The following is a 24,833-nucleotide window of genomic DNA, read 5'->3' as shown; positions in this document are numbered from 1 at the left end:
ATAAACTATAGATCTATAAGAAAAGATAGAATTGGATGCTACAGGAATGTTCAGTGTTGATGGAAACAAACTAAAAAGCAAAGCGCAAAGAAATATTTTTGAAAAATAGCATTACCAAGCACTTGCCCCCAAAGATGCACGGACTTGGAACTAAAATTTGTAGGAAGTTAGTTCAATAGGATTTAGACATTTAAAATAGTTCAAAATACTGCTTGGTAAATACTTTAGGAAACGTTGAGATTTTAGGAGTCTTTATTTTCAATTTGGTGATTTTTAGGCTAAGTTGTATGACATTATTACCCTTGCACAGTTATTACACGGGGCAAAGTTATCTAAATACTTTAGGGAAGATTTACAAACATTTTGCGCTGGTTTAGCGTCACAAAAGCGATGCTAACCAGCACAAAATGTTTTGTCTGAATTTACTACCAGCTCATAACTTGTTCTGCGCTGGAAAGTGCCCTAAAAGTGAGGCAGAGCAGGGCAAAGCACTGCTTTGCATTACTTAGCGCCATGGGGGTGTTACATGGGTGGTACATAGGCATTCCGATGCAACCACCTATGTCCTTTGATGAGAAACCATATCTAGAAACAATTGTAGACAGGGTTTAGCACCAAAAGTTAACGCCACTTCAAATGAGGCATTAAGAGAGAACTGTTTTTATTTCTCCTTTCTTTTCTTACTTTGCTTGCATGCTGCACTGTGCTGCACACATACAAAGTGGGAAAAGTGTTTAAATCTGTCTAGCATAGTATTTTGAACAGGAAGGCTAGCCCCAGCATAGAGTTGTCTTAGAAAGGAGATTAGCACTTTTTCCACCTTCATGTCCCTCAAAATCTGCCACAAGCAGTCATGGATAACACAATCAAACGCAGCGCTTAGATCGACAAACACTGCGTAAAGTTTGCCACACTTAGCCTGGGTGTATTTTCCCAGGAGCAGAGAAAAATTTAGTACCTGTTCTAGAGTGCCCCGTCCCTCCCTAAACCCATATTGAACAGGGGATAAGATATTGGCCTCTTCAGCCCATTGTTGTAAACGATTCAAAACTACCCTCCCTGTGATTTTCATAAAGGAATCCAGGAGGGATATGGGGCGATAGCAGGAAGGATTTTCCCGGGTCCCTTTTTTAAATATGGGGATAATTATTGATTCCGCCCAGGTGTCTATAAAGCCCAGTTTGCAACTAGCGTCAAGCACACGCTTGAGTAGCGGAGACCATAGCTCAATCTGGTGATTAAATAGGTCTATAGGGATACCATCTGCTCCCGGAGCTTTATTGCCCTTACTCTGACTGATGGCATCTATAATTTCGGTTACTCTAACCTGTAAATCAATTGGCACAAAATTACCCCCCGCACGCCCCTGGGTTTTACTCCCCATATCTACCAGTTTGTGCTTTCCACCTGGGTTATAGACCTCTGCAAAGAAATCTATCCAAGAATCTTCTGATATCGCTACTTCCATTCTTGCCTTGTCTCCTGAATTAAACAACGGGGCCTTGACAGCTGCCCAAAAGGCAGAGCCATCCCTTTTCAGAGAAGCCTCATATAAGTTCACCCAGGCCTCGTTCTTAATGTTGCGTTTCCGTGACTTCCTTGCCAAGTTATAGTCACGCCTGCACTGTATAATTTCTGCCTGATTTCTTGGGTTTTTACTCAAAGCCCTCTTTAGTTGTACATGAGACTTTGTGCACGTTGAATCAAACCACCCATTTTTGGACGGTTTCCTGGCACTGGAGGGACGCTGAAGATTCGCTTTAATAATCCTTGTAATATTAAAAAAGGAGTCCAGAACTTCTGAATCTGATACCCCCTCCTGAAGACATGTATTAATGGGCTTTAGAGCTTGTCTTATTATGTTACTACTGGTGACCTCTGGGTTACTCAGAGACCAGCTAAGAGCATACCCATTTTGTCTGCTTAAGATACAGTTGCTTGTCCAGGCCAATCTTTCTACCAGCGTACAATCTTAATTTTCAGGAAGCTGGATTCCAAAGTTAAGTGGGAGATGGTCACTCACCCCAATCATATGGGTTACAAAATCTGTTAACCAGTGTGAGTGGGAATTGGTGATAAAATCTATCAGCGTACTATGCCCTCTCCCCTCATATGTGGGGCTAAACTCCACCGGAGGCCTACATTGCATGTTAACAAAACCCATGTCAAAAGAGGCCATTATTTCATTTAATGATTCACCCCCATTATTGTGGGAAAAGTGAGGTTGATTCTCAGATTTATACCTTTCATGATCACCGCAACCACTTTGGTACTGCTTGCAAAGATAATGATTAAAATCACCTCCCCAAATAAGAATAGAATCCCTCGCTGATTTGTCCACCAAGGACCTTACTTCCTTGTAAGGGAGTTCATCATATCATTTACCTTCCCCTTTTCAGTGTTGTTGTACATGTTAATGACTATTACCTCAACCTTGGGGGTCACCTGGATTACAATGATTTGATAATTACTGCATGAATCCACCAAGGTGCTGCCTTCATCAAATTAGTTACGTAAACAGTCAGCCCACCTTTGCACCTCCCATGCTTGGAAGAGCTTGCTGGTACATGGTGTGTTTTGAAACCATCAATATGGATGGCTTCAGGAGACCAAGTTTCCTACAGGCATAATATATCAATGTCTTTAATGAAGTCAGACCAGATTGGGTTATTTATCTTTGAGCAAAGACCCGCGATATTCCAGAAAGCAAACCTCGTCCCTTTCTGTGAATGTACCCCTGATGGTTCTTGCAGGGAATTTTCCATTTGACAATCACCTTCACTATCTATCATTATCTGTCCTATCCCCTTCTGTAGATATACCCCTGATGGCTCTAGCATGATCATTTCCTTCTGGCGGTCGCCCTCACTAGATACCACTATCTGTTCTGTCGCTGTATCTGCACCCCGGCTATGAACATCCCCAGCTTCGTTGGTTGGACGTCAGTCGACTCCATCCAAACCGCTCAGAACTGAGTAGCGATTAACCCCATCAATTCTTGGAGCCTGCCTATCAGTTCCTCTACATAGCTGGTTTGGATAGAACTTTCTGGGGTATTCCCAGCCCTGCCTAATTGATATGTGGTAGTTCCTGGTGCAACCCTGATTGAATTCTCTGCTTGGATTGGGTCTGTTCAGCTCCCTATAAAAGTAATCAAGTGGGAGTATCTCTATACCCTTCCTTCGTGACTTGGAATGAAATATAGACTCACTGATGATACGTCTTACTGGGTCTGGTCTTTTAAAATGTAATACAATACAATCCCCAGCTTTGTTCTTTTTCATTCTCCCTATCCATGACACTCAACGGGCCATAATAATGTCTTGCCATATCTTATTGCCCTCTGCGGTATTATTTATAATCCAGTGGGCCGCCTTGTTTTTTAGTTGGCCAAAGTTCTCCCTCGTGCCTTTATTCAGAGCAGGAACATTCACAAGCACTAATACTAGGGGTGCCGATTCTGGCGGGAGATTGATCACTGGCAAGGAAACCCGCTCTTCCTTACTTACTTGTACTAACCCCCCCCCCATTATTCTCTTTTATCCCAGATGAAGGTATAGTATGTATAGTAGTTTCAGGAGTTTTACTAGATGATGGTTTCGGTATATGAGCAGAATTTCTAATACAGCCTATGGGGTCCGTGTTTACGATGCTAGCTACAGTGACTTTGGATTCTAGGTTGTTGCTATGGATTTTCCCCCTGTCAGTAGTAGACTTTGGAAGTGCTAAAGTATCAAGCCTACGCGTATTATCATTGGCTAATTCACTCAGGGCATCAAGCTTCCCATTTATGATTTTCAGTCTTTCAATCAAAGGAAGAGTAAAAGATCGTAACAGTTGCAATACAAGGTTTCTTTAAAGACGTTGCAGTTGAAGTGCCAGATAACTTTGATATCTTAGGTTTCCTACCCGGTTGACGGGCCCCACCCCTCTTCCTTTTACCAATTAACATGGGACAAGATGATACCTTTTCTGTGGTAGCTTGAGTATTTATGGGCTGTAGGCTTTTCCTAGGCTCTATCGGAAAAAAGCCCTCTGAGGATGCACTGCTACAGGATGAAACATTCATAATAGGAACAACTTCGTCCCCTGCCAAATAATCAAACTGTAGGTCTAGATTTTCCAGGTCAATGGGGCGACAGGTGAGTAGGGTAGTAGGTTCAATATTGGGCGGGTAAACAACATTTATCAAGTCACCTAGAGAGGAGCGTTTTGCGCTCAAGAGCTCCATCGACAAGCGTTTTTCCGTCAATGCGATTTCTCTCCCCACAACCCCAGCTGCTCTTGTGAAAAAGCCATCAAGGGTCCCAGTTGGTTTTTCCCCGACAGCAGCTGAGGTAAGGCAACGCTTCCCCTCCATACCAGGGTTGTGTACCATAATCTGTCAAGTAAATTATAATGAATGAATGACTACTCATTTGTATAGCGCATGGTTACCCGGAGGCATCCCAGCGCTTCAGTGGTCCAATTCATCCCCGATGATTTAGGGAAATAAGAGGGTTTTCAGCATATTCCTAAATATAAGATGGTTCTCCTCCATCCGAATAATGAGGTCGTCGGTGGTCTTACCGGAGGTTGAGGGCTTTAGAGGGCTGGCCCAGCCCAGCCTTGTCCGGCCCTGGACGGCCATAGACGACCCGCCCTTAGCCCGGGCTTCGCCCGGCGTCCCGCGAGGCGGGTATGTGTCTTGAATTTATGCGCCTCCTAGCACGTTCCGTCCATGCGCGGCCCCCGGCTGCTTAGAGTTGTGGGGATTGAAGTCCCACTGAGCCCGCACACCTCACGGCGGCCGCACCAGGGATCTTAACGGTGCAGCAGCGGGCCTCGGGGACACAGCGGGACAGCGGCTGCCAGGTAGAAATACTGCCAAAGTTAGTGCCGGACCTCCAGGAAAGCTCCCCACTCAGCAGGGTATGTGTCTTGAATTTATGCGCCTCCTAGCGCGTTCCGTCCATGCGTGGCTTCCGGCCGCTTAGAGTTGTGGGGATTGAAGTCCCACTGAGCCCGCACACCTCACGGCGGCCGCACCGGGGATCTTAACGGTGCAGCAGCGGGCGTCGGGGACACAGCGGGACAGCGGCTGCCAGGTAGAAATACTGCCAAAGTTAGCGCCGGACCTCAAGGAAAGCTCCCCCTCAGCAGGGTATGTGTCTTGAATTTATGCGCCTCCTAGCGCGTTCCGTCCATGCGCGGCTTCCGGCCGCTTAGAGTTGTGGGGATTAAAGTCCCACTGAGCCCGCACACCTCACGGCGGCCGCACCAAGGATCTTAACGGTGCAGCAGCGGGCGTCGGGGACACAGCGGGACAGCGGCTGCCAGGTAGAAATACTGCCAAAGTTAGTGCCGGACCTCCAGGAAAGCAATTCCTCAATGTATTTTATGGTTTGTTTTGCATAATGCAACATTTAGCTGCATATATATTCAGAACATAAAAAGGTGAGGCAAAGTCAAAAGTCCAGCCAGCTAATATCTCTATGTCTACAACATCCTAGTGTTAAGAAGGCCATGGAAAGGTTTCAAAAATGAAAAATTGACCAGTTTAGAATACTCTGCAAATATGAAAGTAGTTGAAATTTGGATGCTAAACGTTAAGTTGGCAACCTTACCTTGATTTGTGCGAGCAGAACAATGCCAGCAAACAGAATCTAGTATAGACAATTGGCAGCACCAACTGATGCATGTTTGCTGTATGCTTGTTTCTGTAACTTCAGTAGCACTCTTCCCAGCCTGGGTACCCGCAAAGGAGTGCATCACACACAGAGCTTAGTATTACACATTTTTATTCGTCTAAGTGCAACTGTAAACACAACATTCTAAATCAGCCTACAGTGCATTCCGCTCTAACACTTACGTCACAGTTCTATGGAGTCCATCTGCAGCCAAAAGGGTTCCATCATTTCTAATTTGCAAGACACTACATTTCCGTGCACCCTTTGAGTTTCAAATTGTAGGAATTGCTTAGGCTTGGGTCCCTGGCTTTCATCAGTGTTTCAGATGTGAGTCGCAGATCAAACGGTAAACAACCACTGGGTTAGATATTAAGCCAGATAATAACAGTTACAATAGAACATCTAGTTAGCAACCCATTAGTTGCAATATTAACCTGTAGTTACTCATAAATAGTGTCTGGATATGAGAGAGTCGAAGTTCATTCTTGAGGGTAACGTTGGTTCCCTTATTTAAAGAGCTCAGAAAGTAAGAAATGGCAAAACTAACCCAAGACCACATCAAGTTTCATATTCTTTAAAATTCAGAAAGAAACTAATGACAACAGCTGGTGCAGATGCACAGTACCTGGGTGGGTTTGATACAAGAACAATTCCTGTTTTGCACTGATCAACCATGCGTCCTTTGTCACCGCAGCGCTGCAACAAAAGAGGTTGGAAGAGTTACTGAGATTTCCCTTTGTGATACTTATTCCTTGCATGATGGATGCAGTCAACAAATGAAGAAACAGGGAAGTTGATGACTCATGAGGTAGCTACAAGAATTTGAACAGCATTGTAAATATATAAATCTTGCATTCATTAGACAATTTTGAGCTTGGAGAAATGTAGTACATTATGGTTGTTCTGGAGATGTAGAACAGGCTCCAATGTTCCCTGTTATGCTCCAGGGGGTCCAAGCGACCCACAATGGATATTCTCTAGCATAAACATTGTACAGCAGTTGCTGTTTAGGTACAGCCTGCTGTTTGGCATGTGCAAACACAGTGACATTCCCCCAGCAGCAACAACAAACAAAGATTCACTCTGTAATTTTCATTGTTGCTGGTGTATAGAGGGCAGGGAAAAAGTCACCCTAGAGTCTCCTTGTGAAAGTAAGGTTAAGAATGGAAGGATGTAACCGGGAACCGGGAAAGGAGGGTGAAATGGCAGGAGAAATGAAAAAGTAACTACAGAAAAACAGGAAAAAGAGAGAGGAGGGCAGGTAATAAAGAGTGCAGTGATAAAGAAACATTCATCTGCACGCATATATCGGGAAACATCCTTTACGACGCAACTTTTACCACGCAGTGCCTTTACAACGCAGGATTTACAACGCAAGTCATTACAACGAATTGCGCTGAGGGGCGCTCTAGGATAGGTAATAGTTTAATTTAGTATCAAACACCTTCCCTTATATCCACAGGGACTGGAGTTGGAATAGTAAATTAAACTATTCACTATCCAGCACCCCCCAACGCAAGTCGTTGTAACGACTTGCATTGTAAATCCTGCGTTGTAAAGGCATGCGTAGTAAAAGCATGCGTTGTAACAACGTACATCCGCATATATCAGTACCAGTGAACAATAGAGCAATCAAGAGAATTATGGCATAGATAAGAGAACCTGTGCTCCCTAATCCACTGCTTATGTTCTCACATGTTACCTTGAAGACAGCAGTACTCATTTGTAATTTGAAAATCTAATGAGTGATGTCAACTATATCATTCAACATGTCATGAGTTATGTAATATGTGAGTTCATAAGCAGTGAGTGATGGGGCACAAGTTACAGTTAACGGACTAAACTATAACCGGTGTATTTCAGTGGTTTGGTTTTTTTTAACATTGGATCACATTTCATTTCAACACACACCTATAGCGTCACTTTGACCTTTGGTTTATTAAGTGAATGAGTAAATGAGTAGCATGCTTAAACAGATGTGAAAAGGAGAATGATGTAGCGATGCACAAATGTTCCATTTTTACTATTTTAGCCGTTGAAAAAATGCATGCACCTCAAATTACTAAAAAAGAACATCCCCTCACATTTTGAATCTGCTGGTTTTACACCTGCACTAACACCTCAATACTCATTTACTTGAGCCTGCCCTTCAGAAGAGACTTTAAATAAAACAGCTACAATGCCAACAAAATGGTGTTCAGGATTGCCTCAGTTTTGTCTTGAATACAAAATGTCAGGGCTTTACTTGTTCATCAGAACTCTGTGCTGATGTTGCTGCTGATTGCTAGGGAGTTAACTGATGGACTGCTTCTGGTGTTGAAAGTACGTGTTTCACTCTGCATTTCGTAATATTGTATGGACATGAATGAGGAATATTTTTGAGAACTCTTAAAAAAATAATGGCTCCTCATTTAAGCCTTCTAGAGGACTAACCATGATTTGTTTGATGAAAAGAGACCCCTCATTTCTACATTTGCTGCAGTATCCTCTGTAGGAAATACTTTCAGTTTTACAGCTATGATTGCATCAAGGTGGCCCTCGGGTGTGCCACATTTTTGTCATACTTCAGAACGTTAGCACTCTAGTTGTTCATAATTACACTGTGGGGAAGCTGTAGTAGAGCACTGGGGAATAAACTGACAGGCTGCTAATGATGTTACAAGTACATGTTTTACTCAGAATTTCAGACTTTGTTCTCACATGGCAGAGCAAAACATAGTGTGAATGTATAGAACATGTGTTCTCATTTTAGCTTCTGAAGAACCTTCCATAACCTCTATGAGAATATCATTGAGAGAAAACAGTTTGATCTCAGTCAGGGTTCATCAAATCCCAGCACAGGATCAGTATTTTTCACTGAGTAAAATCACCTTGGAACACAACACAATTCCTTAAACCAATATGGTGCCACCAACAAACGATTTATATTGTGACTATTGTGGCTGTCACAACATTTTGCTAATTTTGTGGCCAGCCAATCATGATCGACTAGTCCCCTTTAAATTTGTCAATCAGAGCTTATCTGCACACCAACGATTCAAATATCACTAATCTTTTCTGGTGGTTTACTCCTCATGTTCACCCATAGCACCTGTTTCAAGTAGGCTTGGGAAAAGATTTAACTACACAGGAAAAAACTTACAGCCTGATTCATCAATCCGAAATCGGCTCGCAAAGGGCCAGATTCTGAGAATCTGGCCCTTTGCGAGCGCTATTTTTGCATTTGGGATTCATCATCCCAAATGCAAAAATCGGTAATAGCGATTTCGCTATTTTGCGAGGAATTACATTTAAGGAATCTCTATTTGAGATTCCTTAAATGCAATTCATCATCCATTTAAAAATTGCGAATTCGCCATTTCGGCCCGCTATTTACCGCGAGGTCAAACCTCGTGGTAAATAGCGAAAACTTAGAAAAATGCTTTTAAAAGCATTTTTCTAAGTTGCATGTTGCGCACACACATGTCCTTTGGACATGTGTGTGCGCAACACCTGTTTCAATTTGCATTTAAGGGGGCTACAGGGTGTCCTTTGGACACCCCTGGCACCCTTTAAATCGCTATCCTATTTGTGATTAGCTAATTGCTAATCGCAAATAAGGAATACTCCCCATTCATTCCTATGGGCCTTTTGGTCCATCGGAATGAATGGGGAGTTATTCCTTATTTGCTATTAGCAATTTGCTAATCGCAAATAAGGAATGTGTAGGAATCGCAATTCTTTTTGCGATTCCTACATGAATCCCGTTTTGCGAGTCTGTAATAGCGATTCCTTATGATTCGCTATTATAGACTCGCAAAACGGGTCTTTGATGAATCAGGCTGTATATCGACCCAAACACGAATGGCACCTTCCCCTTTATCTCAGGAGGTCGACAGGGGAACATTTGGGTAATTTTCACTGTGGAACTACAGTTTGAACACAAGAGACAGTTCTTGTAACATGAGCCAATGGAAAAACAACTCAAAACCTTTGAGTTTAATTTTTACCTGAATTGACCATTCCGGTAATTGTTTGAGCATGAAATGCATTCTTTTTTTTTAACTGGAAGAAAGTGCCATTGAGACTGATGGGCTACTGTCCATACAGTCACAACTTCCTCTTCTTGTCCTGAAGACTCATCCCTCTGCTCTGTTCAGCACTTGGGACCAGATGTAGGTAATTCCCATTTACCGATTCTAAAATACCTAATTTTACCGATTCGATATTTCAGAATCGGTAAATGGGATGTAGATAAAGATGCGGTACATTTTACCGAATCGGTAATATTCGGTATTACCGATTCGGTAAATACCGAATTGGTATGGCCCATAGGAATAAATGGGAATTACCGATTTGGTAATTACCGATTCAGTAAATACCGATTCGGTATTTACCGAATCAGTAATAGGGGGACCATTTACAAGGGTGGCAGGGTGGCACATTGACACCCTGTTGCACCCCTGAATAGTGCATGGTTCCACATGTGGCACACATACATGCCCTAAGGGCATGTATGTCTGCCACATGGCACTTTAAAAAAAGCAAATAATTGCTTTTTTAAAGGTATTCAGTATTTACCACCAACTTGTATTTGGTGGTAAATAACGAATTCTTAAATGACAAATGCACTCACTTTAGTGCTCCCTACATTAAGGATTCGGTAATTTACCGAATCAGTATTTTAAGAATTTGGTAATTTATCGATTCCTTAAATTACCGATTCGGTAAGTTACCGAATCCTTAAATATGGCCCCTACATCTCAGATGCATAATACCGGTCGGTAACGGCTGAAATTCGGTAATTTCGTCCATTACCGACCGGTATTGGGCTAACTACATCCGGGCCTAGGTCATTTTGGATTTGGATTTTACAGGGAAAGCATCACTCTATTTTCTTTTCTGCAATTTCTGCTGCAATTATTGAATTCATTGATTTAATTTGTGCTGCTTCCCACCTACCTGCCATAGGTTCCTCATGGGCTCTTTCCATGCCATATGCAGCAAAATGCCAGAACTCAGAGCGGAAGAGCAAGTTTCTGAAGTTGGCTCACCAATTGTTCCAATGTTATTCATTACAGTGGAAGCAAAATGTGACTGACTGTTCAGCACAGAAATGGGTAAAGAGAGCTGACCCAAAGGCCCTCTCTGAATGTATGTATTTGTGCTCTCTATTTCCTATTTATTTTTCATTACATGACGGAGGTGAAGCTAAAGCAGTCTTTAACCATGCCTACGGATGTCTTTGAACAAGGCAGTGTGACCGATACTTAGAAGTGATCATAAATCAAAATGTGTTAACAATCGCAAGGAGTAAATCAAACCAATAACATAGACTGTATTCAATATGTTGTCCATAAGGTTAAATACCAGATGCATGTCCACTACTGTGTTCTAAATATCTTTTTTGCAAATCTCCTTTCATTTATCAATATGCTTTCCCTAGTTATAGACTAGGCATCAGTGACATCAGTTATTGTGATGTCATCAGGATCAATGTCATGTGGCATCACTACCTGGGATTCATTGTCAAAGGTCCAATGTTGTCTCTTCCTGTTATGTCATAGAGGTCAAAGGTTGTGTAATGTCACTTCAGGTAGTCTTGCCCATTTGGTGAATCAACATTTGTGCTCTGTAACCTTCAAATCAGGGGAAAATTCCAGTAAGATGCCCTGGGAGGATAATGTGTAATCACACAAGGGGGCTAGAGGAGGTTTAAGGACCAGCGGAAACCAACTCCCCATACCTACTAACACATCACAAAAGAAACTCCGGGTCCGAGTTCAAATGGAGGTCTAGCATGTGACTCAGGATATCTAAGTGTGTAAACTGGGGATTCCCTTTTTAAGGACAGTTCCCCTCACACACCAGTGGTGTCATGCTTCATCATGAGGGTACCCCCTCATGTGAGAACCAAGTCCTCAGTTGGACTACAAACCCCTCGCTGCGAGGGAGGAGCGCAGGGATGTTTTTTCAAATGGAAGGTGGGTCTACTAAAACCCCATGATGGCTCGGTGTGCGCTAAAAAAGTACAGTGCTATATTGTGAGAGAGTAAAACATTATTAAAACTAGCTACAGGGTCAGCTATAATGTTACTTTTTTATTTCAACTGCCCAGTGCCAGGATTAAAATCAGAATATCGCTTGTAGTGTAGGTGCCAGGATTCAAGGCCTATGTACTCTTACAAGAACAACATGTTTCAGCTAAAAAAGACCTATAGTTAGTGTCACAGCTTTCTTCAGGGTCAGTGATGTAGCTACTGCATAAAAATTGAAAAGTGTGTGTAATAATGTGGAAAGAGAAATAAGTGAAACAATAAAACAATACTGAACCAGGAGAATTTGTCACTGTTCAGTATGTTCGACGTGTACCTTGGAGATGGAGACAAATTAATACATGTCACAAATGAATGCACATAATCATATCATTAGTACACAGTTAGATCCTCCATGCATTAGAACAATATCAGCACATATACATATTAGAAACATGTGTCGCACACTTGGATGCGTGACTCGACCTATGAGGTATGCAGAGCTCACCCCATCTGCCACGGCCTTTCTGGCCTAATGGTATAGGTGCTGCAACCTATAGAAAGAGGGGTTTGCAACGTATTAAAAACAGAAAGGCCCAGGGGGCAAGGTAAGGATAAGACAAAAATCCAAAGTGCAAAAATCAGCAGAGTCAGCGGAGCTAGTTGGGGACACAACTAACTTGAAAGACTTAAGGCACCGTAATGGGAGCCAGAAGAAAACACTGGAGCAGGATATTGCACGAGCTGGGCGCGTTAGCCTGGAGGCACAGAACACAGTGCCCAATGGCTCCATCATCAGTGACTGGCAGATAAATAGCAAGGTTTAAAGCAGGGGGTAAATGCCTGTGAGGAAAGGAGAAGGAAGGAAAGCTACTGAGAAAAATGAGGAACGGCAGCGTGTACCCCTATCGACCTGTAGGCCGTGGCAGATGGGGTCAGCTCTGCATACCTCATAGGTTGAGTCACGCATCCAAGTGTGCGACACATGTTTCTAATATGTATATGTGCTGATATTGTTCTAATGCATGGAGGATCTAACTGTGTACTAATTATATGATTATGTGCATTCATTTGTGACATGTATTAATTTGTCTCCATCTCCAAGGTACACGTCGGACATACTGAACAGTGAAAAATTCTCCTGGTTCAGTATTGTTTTATTGTTTCACTTATTTCTCTTTACTACACACACTTTTCACTTTTTATGCAGTAGCTACATCACCGACCCTGAAGAAATCCGTGTCACTAACTATAGGTCTTTTTTAGCTGAAACATGTTTGTCTTGTAAGAGTACAGAGGCCTTGAATCCCGGCACCTGTACTACGAGCGATATTCTGATTTTAATCCTGGCACTGGACAGTTAAAATAAAAAAGTAACGTTATAGCTGACCCTGTAGCTAGTTTTAAATTTCTTACTCACTCACAATATAGCACTGTACTTTTTTAGCGCACACCGAGCCATCATGGGGTTTTAGTAGACCCACCTTCCATTTGAAAAAACATCCCTGAGCTCCTCCCTCTCCGCGAGGGGGTTGTAGCCCATGTGAGGACTAGGTTCTCACGTGAGGAGGTACCCCCATGATGAAGCATGACACCACTGGTGTGAGAGAGTGCAAATTAAGAAAATTGTAGAAGTGCACCATATTTACAAGCACGTTGTATTAGTTTAGTAAACATTATATAAGAGTGTCGAAATTATAGAGTGAAAGTACATAATAGTGTTTAATTAGAATAGAATACTTATATAGAGTGTGAAATGCTAATGTAGATGTTTTTAGAGATGTTAGAGATGTTGAAATCCTATGTTGTGTGACTGTAAGAGAAAATGTAATTCGGCTAAACGTAGCAATGTGTGGGCCACATGGCAGTTCACAAAGAGTACAAGAAGCTGATGTATTTCCACATAATCTGGATTTTAATGTTATTATGATTCAAGTATTTCTGAACCTAGGACTGATATATATGTTTTATAGACGTTAATATAATCATTGTGTGTAATAAGTTAGAATATTGTTTAAACTAAAGAAATTAAATGTTTTGCAGAAGTGCATAGGCCCGCTTCATGGAATCCTAACAGGCCTGAATAGATAAAGTCATTTCTTTTGATCTGCATGTGCTCGTTAGAGAAAGGTCATGTTAAGCACAAGACGCAGAGCCTGTTACATGGTTTACGACTTAAAGATATGGTGGAGGCCGGAATTTGGGGCCCACAGAGAAAGTGTCTTTTGCAGGTGCGAGGGGGTTTTATCAGGAAAGTGATGAATAGACTTTTGTTCAAGAGAGCCTGGTACAGGCCTGGAGGAGTCTTCAGGAATTTCCTGGGGGTACCGTCTTGCCGGAGAGGAGCCTGGGAAGCAAGGTCAACGCTAACGATGGGCCTAGAAGGAGTACCAGCATGGAGCACCAACACCACGTGAGGGGCGTCTCTGGGGGCGTTTCTAATGTAAATGTGATTTTGTATTAGGGACAGCACCCCTGGGTGGAGGCAAGGCAGATGATCTGAGGAACCTAAGAGAGCGGATGGGTAGGCAGATAGGGAACTGCGAGACCTCGTTTTGGAACAAAGACTAAGGGAAGTGCGTGATCTTCTTTGGAAGTCACCACTGCTGACACCTTTTTAGGTTAAGATCTTGTTAAGTAGGGATGTCACTTAGTCTAGTGTAGGGATAGTCTAATCTGATTTCTTTCCTTTCTGTAAATGTCACATAAGCTACAGCTTGTGTTTATCCTCGTAACTTTGATAATCCTAGAGTTTGTTTTGATGATATTCTTCTGCCGTCTAAGAGCATTTAGAAAATTCATGTTTGTATTGATACCCGTATATCTTTTGAATCTTATTTTGAGATGTTTGTATCTCCAGTTAAGTTTGGCTTTGTAATAAACTTTTAAAACTTTTAAGCTTCAGTGGTTCTTTAGAGTGGAGTAAGTCTTTAACTGATTAACCTAGTAGTGGATTGCCTTTTACTCAATGACAGGTACCAACGGTTCAGTCGACCTGAGTTGGGATCTAGATCTATAACGATAGACCAGAAATCCCGCGTTAACAGGTGTGTGAGGGGAACTGTCCTTAAAAAGGGAATCCCCAGTTTATACACTTAGATATCCTGAGTCACATGCTAGACATCCATTTGACCTCATACCCGGGGCTTCTTTTGTGATGTGAGGATAATGCACCTGCCATGGAATTGCCACGTTTGTAATATTGTAGCAGATATTGGAATGCATTTAGCAGGGTTGCAGAGTTATGCATGCAAGGAAGATCTATGTGAATCTTGCAAGAAGCAGGAATAATTAATGTGGATTTTTTTGTTTTTAATGATTGAAGATGCGGTCTGTCAATTATTGTTTAACTCCTACAGAGGGAGATTATAGGATGCATGAACAAATACACAGAGAGATCCCAGAGCACTGCCTGCTTTCCCTTCATATAATAAAAGAAAAAAATACAGGAACTGCTACCATGTATTTTTGTTGCATCAAAAAAATAGAACTGTGAATCATGTAGTCCCTCGTGCCCAATGTTAAAAATACTTTGAAACTGTGTGCGTGAATCTGATAACATAAAACAAATGGTCAAAAAACTGCTTTAACACTGGAAAGGCTTATGTTACGTTGCTCCTTTTGAGAAATCAGACACTCTTACTGTGTGCAATCACGCCCTTTGATGCCCACCTCAAAGTGCAGGTGGAAGTGTGCCTGTGTCTGAAGTGCTGGTAACCTTCGAACACGCAGACAACCCACCTCCCAAGCCAAGGTTGCACCCTAGAGGAGCCATACCATCCCAGACCCTCATCCACCTTCCAGAAACCCAGAGTGTTCAATATGACCAAGGAGGCTAATAGGCGAAAATTAGAGACCTTCAATAAACTCACAATCGTTTTTTATTAGAATTTTCCACTTACTTTCCAATGTTGAACACAGAAAAGCTAACGTTGTGTGAGCCTGTAATGAGAAAAATAACAACATTTTGGTCACATATGAATTAAATAGCGTCATGCAGGAGGCGCGCACTTAATGCACTTAAACAATTATTGAAATGGGAAACGGCGAAGCAAAGTTGAATATTTGCAGGAAGCTTAAATGTAATACTGGAAGAGAAAGCTTTCCATTTTTCTTCAAGCATGTTTGTTTCCATTAAGATGAGAAACGTTCATCCTTCATACGCATTAGCAACACAGGTTCATTATTTAGCCGATATTCCTGCACAGAGAAGCTATGTTTGCCACTTACTACTTCGTTTAGGTAAGAGACTTTCCCTACCATTGCTCGTTATAATCGTAAATAAATATTCTTCTTGTTTCAAAGGAGACATTGAGGATTAATACTGCTTTTAGGGCACTGTTTGCTCACACAGTGACACGTTGAAGCATATTGCAACACTGTTTTCATCTAGAAGTTCATTATAACTGAATGTGTACTTTAATAAGCACAGGTTCTTCACATGTAGAAATAACCCCATAAATCGAACTACATTAAAATTCGGTTCTCTGACAGACAATGCCATGTCGATGGTAAAGACAACGATAAACCCTAGAGAGACTTCAATAATACTTGGATAGTGGACAACAGCTTGACACCTCCTGCAAATCTAGGGCCAGATGTAGGAGCCCAAATACCGGTCGGTAACGGCCGACTTCGGCCGTTACCGACCGGTATTTAAGAATTGGCATGTAGGGGGCAATTTTACCGATTCAGTAAATGTACCGAATCGGTAAATTTACCGAATCGGTAAAATACTGAATCGGTATTTTTACCGATTCGGTAACTTGCAGATGTAGGTGGGACTCTACAGAGTCCCAAAGGCCTTACAGATTCGGTATTTTACCACCCAACCCAATTGGGTGGTAAAATACCGAATCCAGGAGTGCATGCACATGTGTGCATGCACACCTATGCCATGTGACAGACAGACATGCCCTTAGGGCGTGTTTGTGTGCCACATGGCACACATGCCTGTATTCGGGGTGCTAGAGGGTGTCAAAGTGACACCCCCTGCACCCTTCCTGAAATCGGTATTTACCGAATCGGTAAATACCGATTCGGTATTGCCCATTGATTCCTATGGGCTTCAAGGCCCATAGGAATCAATGGGCAATACGAATCGGTATTTACCGATTCGGTAAATACCGATTTTTACAGATTCGGTAATTCAATTACCGAATCTACCGAAATCTCCCTCCTTCGTATTTACCGATTCATAAATACCGAATCCGTAAAATTTGGTATTTATACGATTTTCCTACATCTGGCCCCTAATCCCTAATCTAGCAGTTAACACTGAACGAGTGCACAAACTGGTCAGGTACAAATAGAGGCTGGAAGGCAGAAAGAGTTCAGGAAGACAGTGATCTCACATATATAAACATCTTCTTCCTCTCATACCATCCATAACCTTATTTGGAAAATGTAAGTAATTTGGTTACTGGTTGAGGGGGGTTAAACCTTACTGAAGCAGCAACCACACTCCTTGTCAGGGAGAAGTCAAACACAAATGCCAAATTAACCTGTGCTCAACCTCTGGTAGCTTAGCACAGAGCAATTAGGCTTAATTTAGAGGCAATGTGTAAAGTATATATGCAGCACTTCAAACAGTAACAAGATGAAAACAAAACACAAGAAAATCCCTACACCATCTTAGAAAAATAGAATGTAATGTAATACATGATTTGACAGCAAAACAACAAAAATCCTATTGGTAGAAAGAGAGATATGCAATTTTAAAGATTTAAGTAAAAATAGTGCCTAAAAGCACAAGGCGCCAACCACAGCTATCTGGTTGTGCCAAACCAAGTGAAAGTCACAAGTTCAGGCCGGCCGCGATGGAGTGCTGCTGGCTACAGGAACCAAGTCAGTCCTGCTAAAGAGTTACCTTCAAGTCCAGTGCAACAAATTCTGTTCACCGTGGACCTGGCCACAAGGCGCAGAGAGAGCGTCGTGGATGGCCATCGAAGAGCAGGCAGGGTGTCGCGGACTGTCGTCACATTAATGAGAAGCTCCTGTTGGTGTTGTGGACAGTCCTTAATGGCACTTGGCATTGACGGTCCCTGGCCTGAGAGGCAACCGTTGGGGATCAGACCTCACTCCAACAGAGACTAGCAGGCTTCTGACAGGTCAAGGTGCAGGTCCAAGCAGCAGGTCAGCTGTGCAGTTGCAGGGAGCCTCTGGAGCTTGTTGTGTCCCTGTAGCCGACAACAAGAGGTCAGCTGGCTGATCCTTGGAGACACTTTAGCCGGGGATGAAGGACGCAGGTCCAATCTTCCTTCTCAGCAAGCAGGGCAGCAGAGTGGCAGTCCTCCTGGCAGCAAAGCAGCACAGTAGAACTTCTTATGTAGTATCCACAGGTCCAGGAGTGTTCTAAAGAGTTGTGGTCTGAGGTCCTATATTTATATCCGGTGCCCACTTTGAAGTAGGAGAAGCTTGTTGAGGTTTCCACCCCCCTAACTTGTCAGGCATTCCCTTCCTCGCACATGGCCTCAGCGTGCCTGGGGTCAGAAAAGACAGGTGACAAACTGCTTGTGTGAGCGCTCAGGCAGAGCATTTGTGATGTGCAAGTCTGGTAGGTGATAGCTACTCCTCCTTGTTAACTCAGAACTGCACATCCTGCCAACTCCTTGCTTCCCTTTGTCCTATTGTCTGTGAGCAATACACAAAGACCAACTGGTAAATACTCCTAGTGATGTGACCAGACGCAACCCGTGCAGGTAAGGGCGGTGAGTCGGGCGGAGGGGGGTTCGACAAACGATAACAAGGGAAAATTAAATAAATACATTATTTTCCCTCGTCGTATGTCGAAACCCACCAAGCCCCAGTGCTCTTACCAGCACAGGCCGTTGCTGCATGTGACCCAAGAACAGATTGCTTGCGCCAAATGGTTAGGACAAAAAAAATGACAGGTTTCTAAAAGTGGCAGTTTCAGAATTGTGAAACAAATCCAACTTTACCATTAAAGAGGGCTTTTAATTATCATTTTTTAGACACAAAACTTGACATTCCCAGCTCCTCCTAATCGAAAGTTATCAAGTTATCACTTATTAAATGTAATAACCCAATGTTATCCTATGGGAGAGGTAGGCCTTGCAGTAGTAAAAAACTGATTTAGGAGTTTTTCACTACAAGGACATGTAAAACTTATAAGTACATGTCCAACTTTTTAAATACACTGCACCCTGCTCTCCATGCCATTTAGGGCACACTCTAGGGATGACTTATATGCATTAAAAAAAGAAGTTTGAGCCTGGCAAAAGATTTATTTGTCCATGTTGATATGTTGGTTTGAAACTGCACAAGCAGGATGCAATGGCAGGCCTGGACAGGTTTAAATGGTACCTAAGTGGGTACCACAATGAGTGCTGCAGGACCACTACTAGGGTTTACTTTACAGTTCCTGGGTACATTTAGAAGTAAATTAAATGTACCAATTGGGTAAAAGCCAATCCTACCATTTTTCAAGGAGAGAGCACCTGCACTTTAGCACTGGTTAGCAGTGGCAAAGTAAGCAGAGTAATAAAGGCTAAGAAAATGGGTTCAGAAAATAGGAGGCAAAGGCAATGAGTTTGGGGATGGCTTTGCAGAAAAGGCTAAGTCCAACTAAAGATACAACTAACATAAAAATCCGTATTTGTAAAGTGCGACTACTCACCCTAACGGGTCTCAAGGCGCTGGGGGCCGTCGTGGAAATTAAGTGAGCTACTGCCCAGAGTCACATGGTGCTGAGCGGAGCTGCTGCCGGAGCCGGGAATCAAACCGCCCTGTGCTTTGAAGTTAGCAGCCCTGGCCGCTGCACCACACCTCTTCATGTAAGAAAAACTATTCTCCCGTTGTGTCCCAGCTAGGCTTGCACCATGAAAATAGTGACACAAAGTCCCAATATTAATGCCTAATTTATTAACATGTAATTTCATGTGCACAAAGTTACCTTAGAAACCTGTGGCTTGTGATGCTGAATATTGGTTTGGTCCGAATACCAAGGACGCATAGCCTTGATTCTAGTCCATGTCTCTTTCTTCCATTACACTGCAACACCTTTCTCTTTAGATCATTGTTGTGGATTCTTTTTAGGCTGGATTGACACAGCAGCTGTTCTCAGTCTAATACATATTGCTACAATTCCTTTCATATATACAGAAAGTGGGCGTTGGCTTCACTCACTGAAGTCTTACCTTTTTTTTTATTTTTTTTTTTAAAGTTTGTATTCATATTTTGACCATTAGTACATTCCTCCCCTCCCCCCCCCCTTAAAGACGAAGGCCATGAAACAAAAATGGGTTAAACCACCTGAAATATAACCAAGTAAAAGAAAACAAATTTCCAAAGCAAATTGACTCATACATAAACTATAGAGATTGACGCCTAGAAAAAGAAGGGTTATAGAAGCAAACAACATCGCATTCATTGTGAACAGACATAAGACAAAAATAGCTAGGCTCAGAATCACAGTCCCTCTTTCTCCTTTGGCAAACCCCCTTTGACATTTTACCCTTAAGCGTGAGATTGTATCCACTGTAACAGAGGTTCCCATATAAGCATACCTCTTTGTTTTTTCTTAATCCCTTTATTTTTATATATGGCCACCTCCACACTACAAATTGCCAGTAATCTAACCCTCCATTGTGTGGAGGATGGTGGGTGGGGGTCCAGCCAAGCGGAGGCTATACACAGTCTGAGTGCAGCCATAGCTACAAAGATCAACCCCTGTTGGTTTATTAGCCGCTCGGTTCCAGCCACTCCTAGCATTATTTCTTCAGTGGAGATGGTCATTTCTACATGAAATATGTCAGATATAAATTTAGAAACCTCTATCCTAATATTTGTAAGTCCTGAGCACGAGGCGAACATATGAATATCGTTAGCTGCAACCAATGAGCAGCGTGGACAAGCAGTACCCAGACCGCTGGCCCATTTGGCCATTTTATAAGGTGTGTAGTATAGGGCAAAAAATGTTTTATAGAATTGCGCCTGCAATTTTATTGACATTAGCCATGTTTGTGCGAGCTCTAGCGCACGAGCAGGCGTTCCTTGCTGCACCACTAGGTTAGACTGCCACCTATCGAAATGTTTTGTCTAGATCATCAGGAATAAAACTATTAAGCTCCTTGTAAATTTTACCAATTTTAGGGGTCGTTTCCATACATAAATCTCTGGAAGATCAGAGTTGACATTAACAGGGGTATAGCAAGAGAAACGTCCCAGCCCTAGGAGTTTGCGGATATTGATCCAAACTTTCCAGATGCTCGAGATAGTCTTGAGTTTAGTTTTCTTAAAATAATTATCATTAATATGTCGCCATAAACACCCTTTACTTCTATCCCCTAGAATCATCTCCTGTGGGGTAGGGATTAAAAGATTGCGGTAGTCACTGGCTATCAGGTTCGCATAATATTTAGCAACCGTGGCCCAATAGTACATCCTGAAATTTGGCATAGCTAACCCCCCTCTTTCTTTCGGTAGCATAATCCATTTGAGTGCCCTTCGAGGTTTCTTAAATCCCCAGATAAATCTAGAAAACAGAGATTCAATATTTTTAAAGTAATACAGGGAAAACTCAAGACAAATTGTTCTAAAAAAGTATAAAAATCTAGGTAAGAACAGCATTTTAATCATATTACATCTACCACCGATAGTCAAATGTAAATTATCCAATCTGATCAGATCTTTTCTTGTGCTCCCTATTAGTGGGTCGAGATTTATCTGTACAATTTTGTCTACCTGGGCGCATATACTGACACCGAGATAAACAGCATGCTCCACTACTCTAACATCTCGCATCTCTACTTTGTCATTGATAACAATCTGAGTTTTTCCTGTATTCAGTTTATATCCCGAGATGTTGCCAAATCGTACTGCTTCCTCCTCAACAATCTTAATAGCCTCCTTGGGGTTAGTGGTAACTAGAGCTATATCGTCTGCGTAAGCAAGGACCTTTGTGTCAAAATTATTAATCCTAATAGGTGACACACGAGGATGGCTTTCAAGTTTGCGGATAAATTGATCGATGTATATCGCAAATAAGAGAGGCGAGCATGGACACCCTTGTCTAGTTCCCCTCGTGATCTTAAAGCTCTCAGACATACTCCCATTTATCACGGCACTCGCGCTTGGGTTGACATAAAGTGCTTGGATAGCCTTAATAAATCCCTTCGTTATTCCGGGGTTTGACATAGCTACCCATAAAAAATTCCAGGAGACCCTATCGAACGCCTTTTCAGCATCCAGCAGAATAAGGGCCATAGGGTCTCCTGTAGCTTCAGCATAGTCAAACAGGGAGATCACTCTCTGTATGTGATCTGTTGTCGATCTGCCGGGAATAAATCCATGTTGTCGAGCTGACACCATCTTATGGATTATAGGTGCCAATCGCCCTGCAAGCAGTTTTGAGTAAATCTTTGAGTCTCCATTAATCAATGTTATCGGTCGGTACGAGCCCATCTCTAATGGATTTTTATTCTTCTTCAGGAAGATCATAATCTTTGCCAATGACCAAGACGGAGGTGGATTCCCCCCCTGAAGTATGGATTTGAGGAGCTGTAGCATGATAGTTTTCAGTTGTTCTGCGAATTCGACAAAAAACTCTGTAGGAATCCCATCTACGCCTGCAGCTTTACCAGTATTCAAAGATTTCATGGATAATAATATTTCGTCCCAGCTAATGGGAGAGTCCAAATCATCCGTATCCTCTTGTTCCAGGCGCTCACCCAAGTCTTCACCTAAATAATCTCTCGGATCCTCTTGCTCTCTTGGTGGTTCCTCATACAATTCTAACTAAAACCTTTGAAAAGCAGCTCTAATTTCGTGTTCTTCTAATCTCATCACGCCACTACTATCATTAATAGCTTTGATCATATTTCCAGTCATCTCCTCTCTTGTACATACTGCCAGCTGGTGCCCCACTTATTCGCTAAGTTCATAAGCTTTTTCTTTGTAGATCGTTGCTTTGGTTATGGCTTTTTCCGTAAAGATCTCGGATATCCTATTTCTAGCGATTGCAACTCGTGTTAATCCCTCAGTTCCCTGACCTGTTTGTACAGCAACGATCAGAGCTGCCTCCGCTTTATTCAAGTTCTGATGTAAGGATGCAAGGTGTTGTTTGCCTTTTCTATTGTTGCACACTGAAAATTGCAATGTCTCCCCTCTAATACCAGCCTTCATTGTGTCCCATACTACTTCAACAGGAGCACTACCCATGTTTATTTCTAAAAAGGATGGAAGCCACTCTCTCATATGGCTGCAGTATTCCTCATTTCTTAGAAAAGCTCTTACAAAAGTCCAAGAACTTCTAGTACGAGTAGTGCTGCTGCATGATATATTAAGTTCTAGTGGGTTATGGTCAGATAGTACCCTTGGGAGCTTCCTTATAGTGCAACTGTCCTTGATTGAGTTAGATAAGAGTATGTAATCCAACCGGGCATGGCGGGAGTGGGGATGGGAAAAGAAAGTGTAACCATGATCCCCATGATGTCCCAGTTGCCATCCATCCAATAAGCCATGCAGTTCGCACAGATCTTTGAATGCTCTAAAAACTTTGGGTTTTCTCCCTTGGTATTTGAATTCCGGGCCTGGAGTCCAATCTCCTGGTAGGTCAAGGTTGAGGTCACCGCACACAATAAGAGGCAAGGGCCAATGTACCAGTTCATTAGAAATGCTTAGTAAAGTATCTGGGTCATCGCCAAGATTCCCATACACTGTGCATAAGGTCACCGTATTATGCCCATTATACGGCACTCTGTGATGGCCCATCTTCCAAAATTGTCTGCAAGTGATCGATTAAATTGTAAGCCGCCTCCTTTAGCAGCAAGTGATCGATTAAATTGTAAGCCGCCTCCTTTAGCAGAAGTCTTACCTTTTGCTATTGACATTTAATTACACCTTCTTTGGAATGCCACTATTGGGATGCACGAGGGACTATCTAACATTTGAGAAGTGCACCCAGCCTTTACACAAATTCAATTCTTAAGCCCCTTCATTCATTAATGCAGAGAATTTTTTTTGCTACTTTTTCCCATCATCTGTAAAGACAAAAGGGTAGGCTTTCCACATGATAAATAGCATTTTCACATTCATTGCATGTAAACACCCTTTGTTTACATACAGGGGCATATTAAATCCAACCCCAGTGACTTTGACAATACATGTTTAGCCCCATTTTCTTCCTTTTGTCACTATTTTCCTATCTTTGTTTTCCTCCTTTTCTGATTGTTTCTCTCCTGCTCTGGGCTAAAGTCTGAAGATGAAACATAATACCTGGTCCCAAAAATCAGTGCTGGTTCCCATCTCTTGCAACCACAAGCGCTGCTGGCACTGTGGTTGTTAATGGTGGTCACCAAGGGATGCATAAATAACTTAAAGATATCCAGTGATAATGCTCAATCAATTGACATGCCAAGTGATGCCCTGATGATCTCCAGGAAGGTGGAACCCAATTTCACTTTGTGCCTGTCTTTGGTTAGCAAAGATCCAAATTATGTGTCAACCCTATTTGCCGTCTCATATCTTTAATCTACTCAAAATGTGTCAGTATCGGCTCGCGAATAATTCAAAGGATGGTCACAATGTCTCATTTCTAGCTTCATAGGCACACTCCGTCTCCTGACTTTAGAAAGGTAACTTGCTGCATAGTTAAATTCATATATAAACTAGACTGTCATTTTAATGTTCCAATTGCTGTCTCCTATTAAACTAACGGATGTTATTCCTTCACATTCTTACGGGTGGTTTTGGTGCTTCAGCGCTGGCAGAAACAGAATTTGTAAATGCTTGCAGTGCTATTTACAATATATCCAATTAATTTGAGGATGGAAATTTACCTGGAGTTTACAGGAATCACTGAAAAGCACAGCTGATGGATGGGTTAAGGAAGACGGACACGCAATAGTGAGAAGTTGAGATTGGGTACGAGGTGGAATTGAACGGTAAGAGATAATGACCCTTGCAAAGAGTTCTGCCATCATATCAAGGCTTTGTATTTAACAAGTATGTGGTATTTGTGTCTGGGTTTGAGACTGATAATTTAAAAAAAAAAGGATTCTCTTGAACTGGTGTGAATTGAAGGAGAAGGTACATTCAGGTCTCGTAATAACTGAAGAGGCCAATGAAAGGTGAAGGTTGGGCGAGAGAAAGGCAATTTTGTCATTCTAAAGGGTAACAAAATCACAGA

General features: G+C 42.3%; 1 protein-coding gene across 1 annotated transcript in view; it reads right to left on the bottom strand.

Annotated features, from left to right (window-relative positions):
- PKHD1 (PKHD1 ciliary IPT domain containing fibrocystin/polyductin) overlaps nucleotides 1-24,833 on the bottom strand; it is a 1,769,028-nt gene that overhangs the window by 1,721,200 nt on the left and 22,995 nt on the right. Inside the window, exons 3-4 of the mRNA XM_078647366.1 lie at nucleotides 15,586-15,625; nucleotides 6,295-6,365 (exon numbers count right to left, since the gene is read on the bottom strand). Coding sequence (XP_078503492.1) covers nucleotides 6,295-6,365; nucleotides 15,586-15,625 — 111 coding nt within the window. The remainder of the gene's footprint in view (nucleotides 1-6,294; nucleotides 6,366-15,585; nucleotides 15,626-24,833) is intronic.

Source organism: Lissotriton helveticus, chromosome 6 (genome assembly GCF_964261635.1).
Source record: "Lissotriton helveticus chromosome 6, aLisHel1.1, whole genome shotgun sequence".
Lineage (NCBI taxonomy): Eukaryota > Metazoa > Chordata > Amphibia > Caudata > Salamandridae > Lissotriton > Lissotriton helveticus.
The sequence above is the reverse complement of the archived record's forward strand: the minus strand, read 5'-3'. Positions and strand labels throughout refer to the sequence as shown.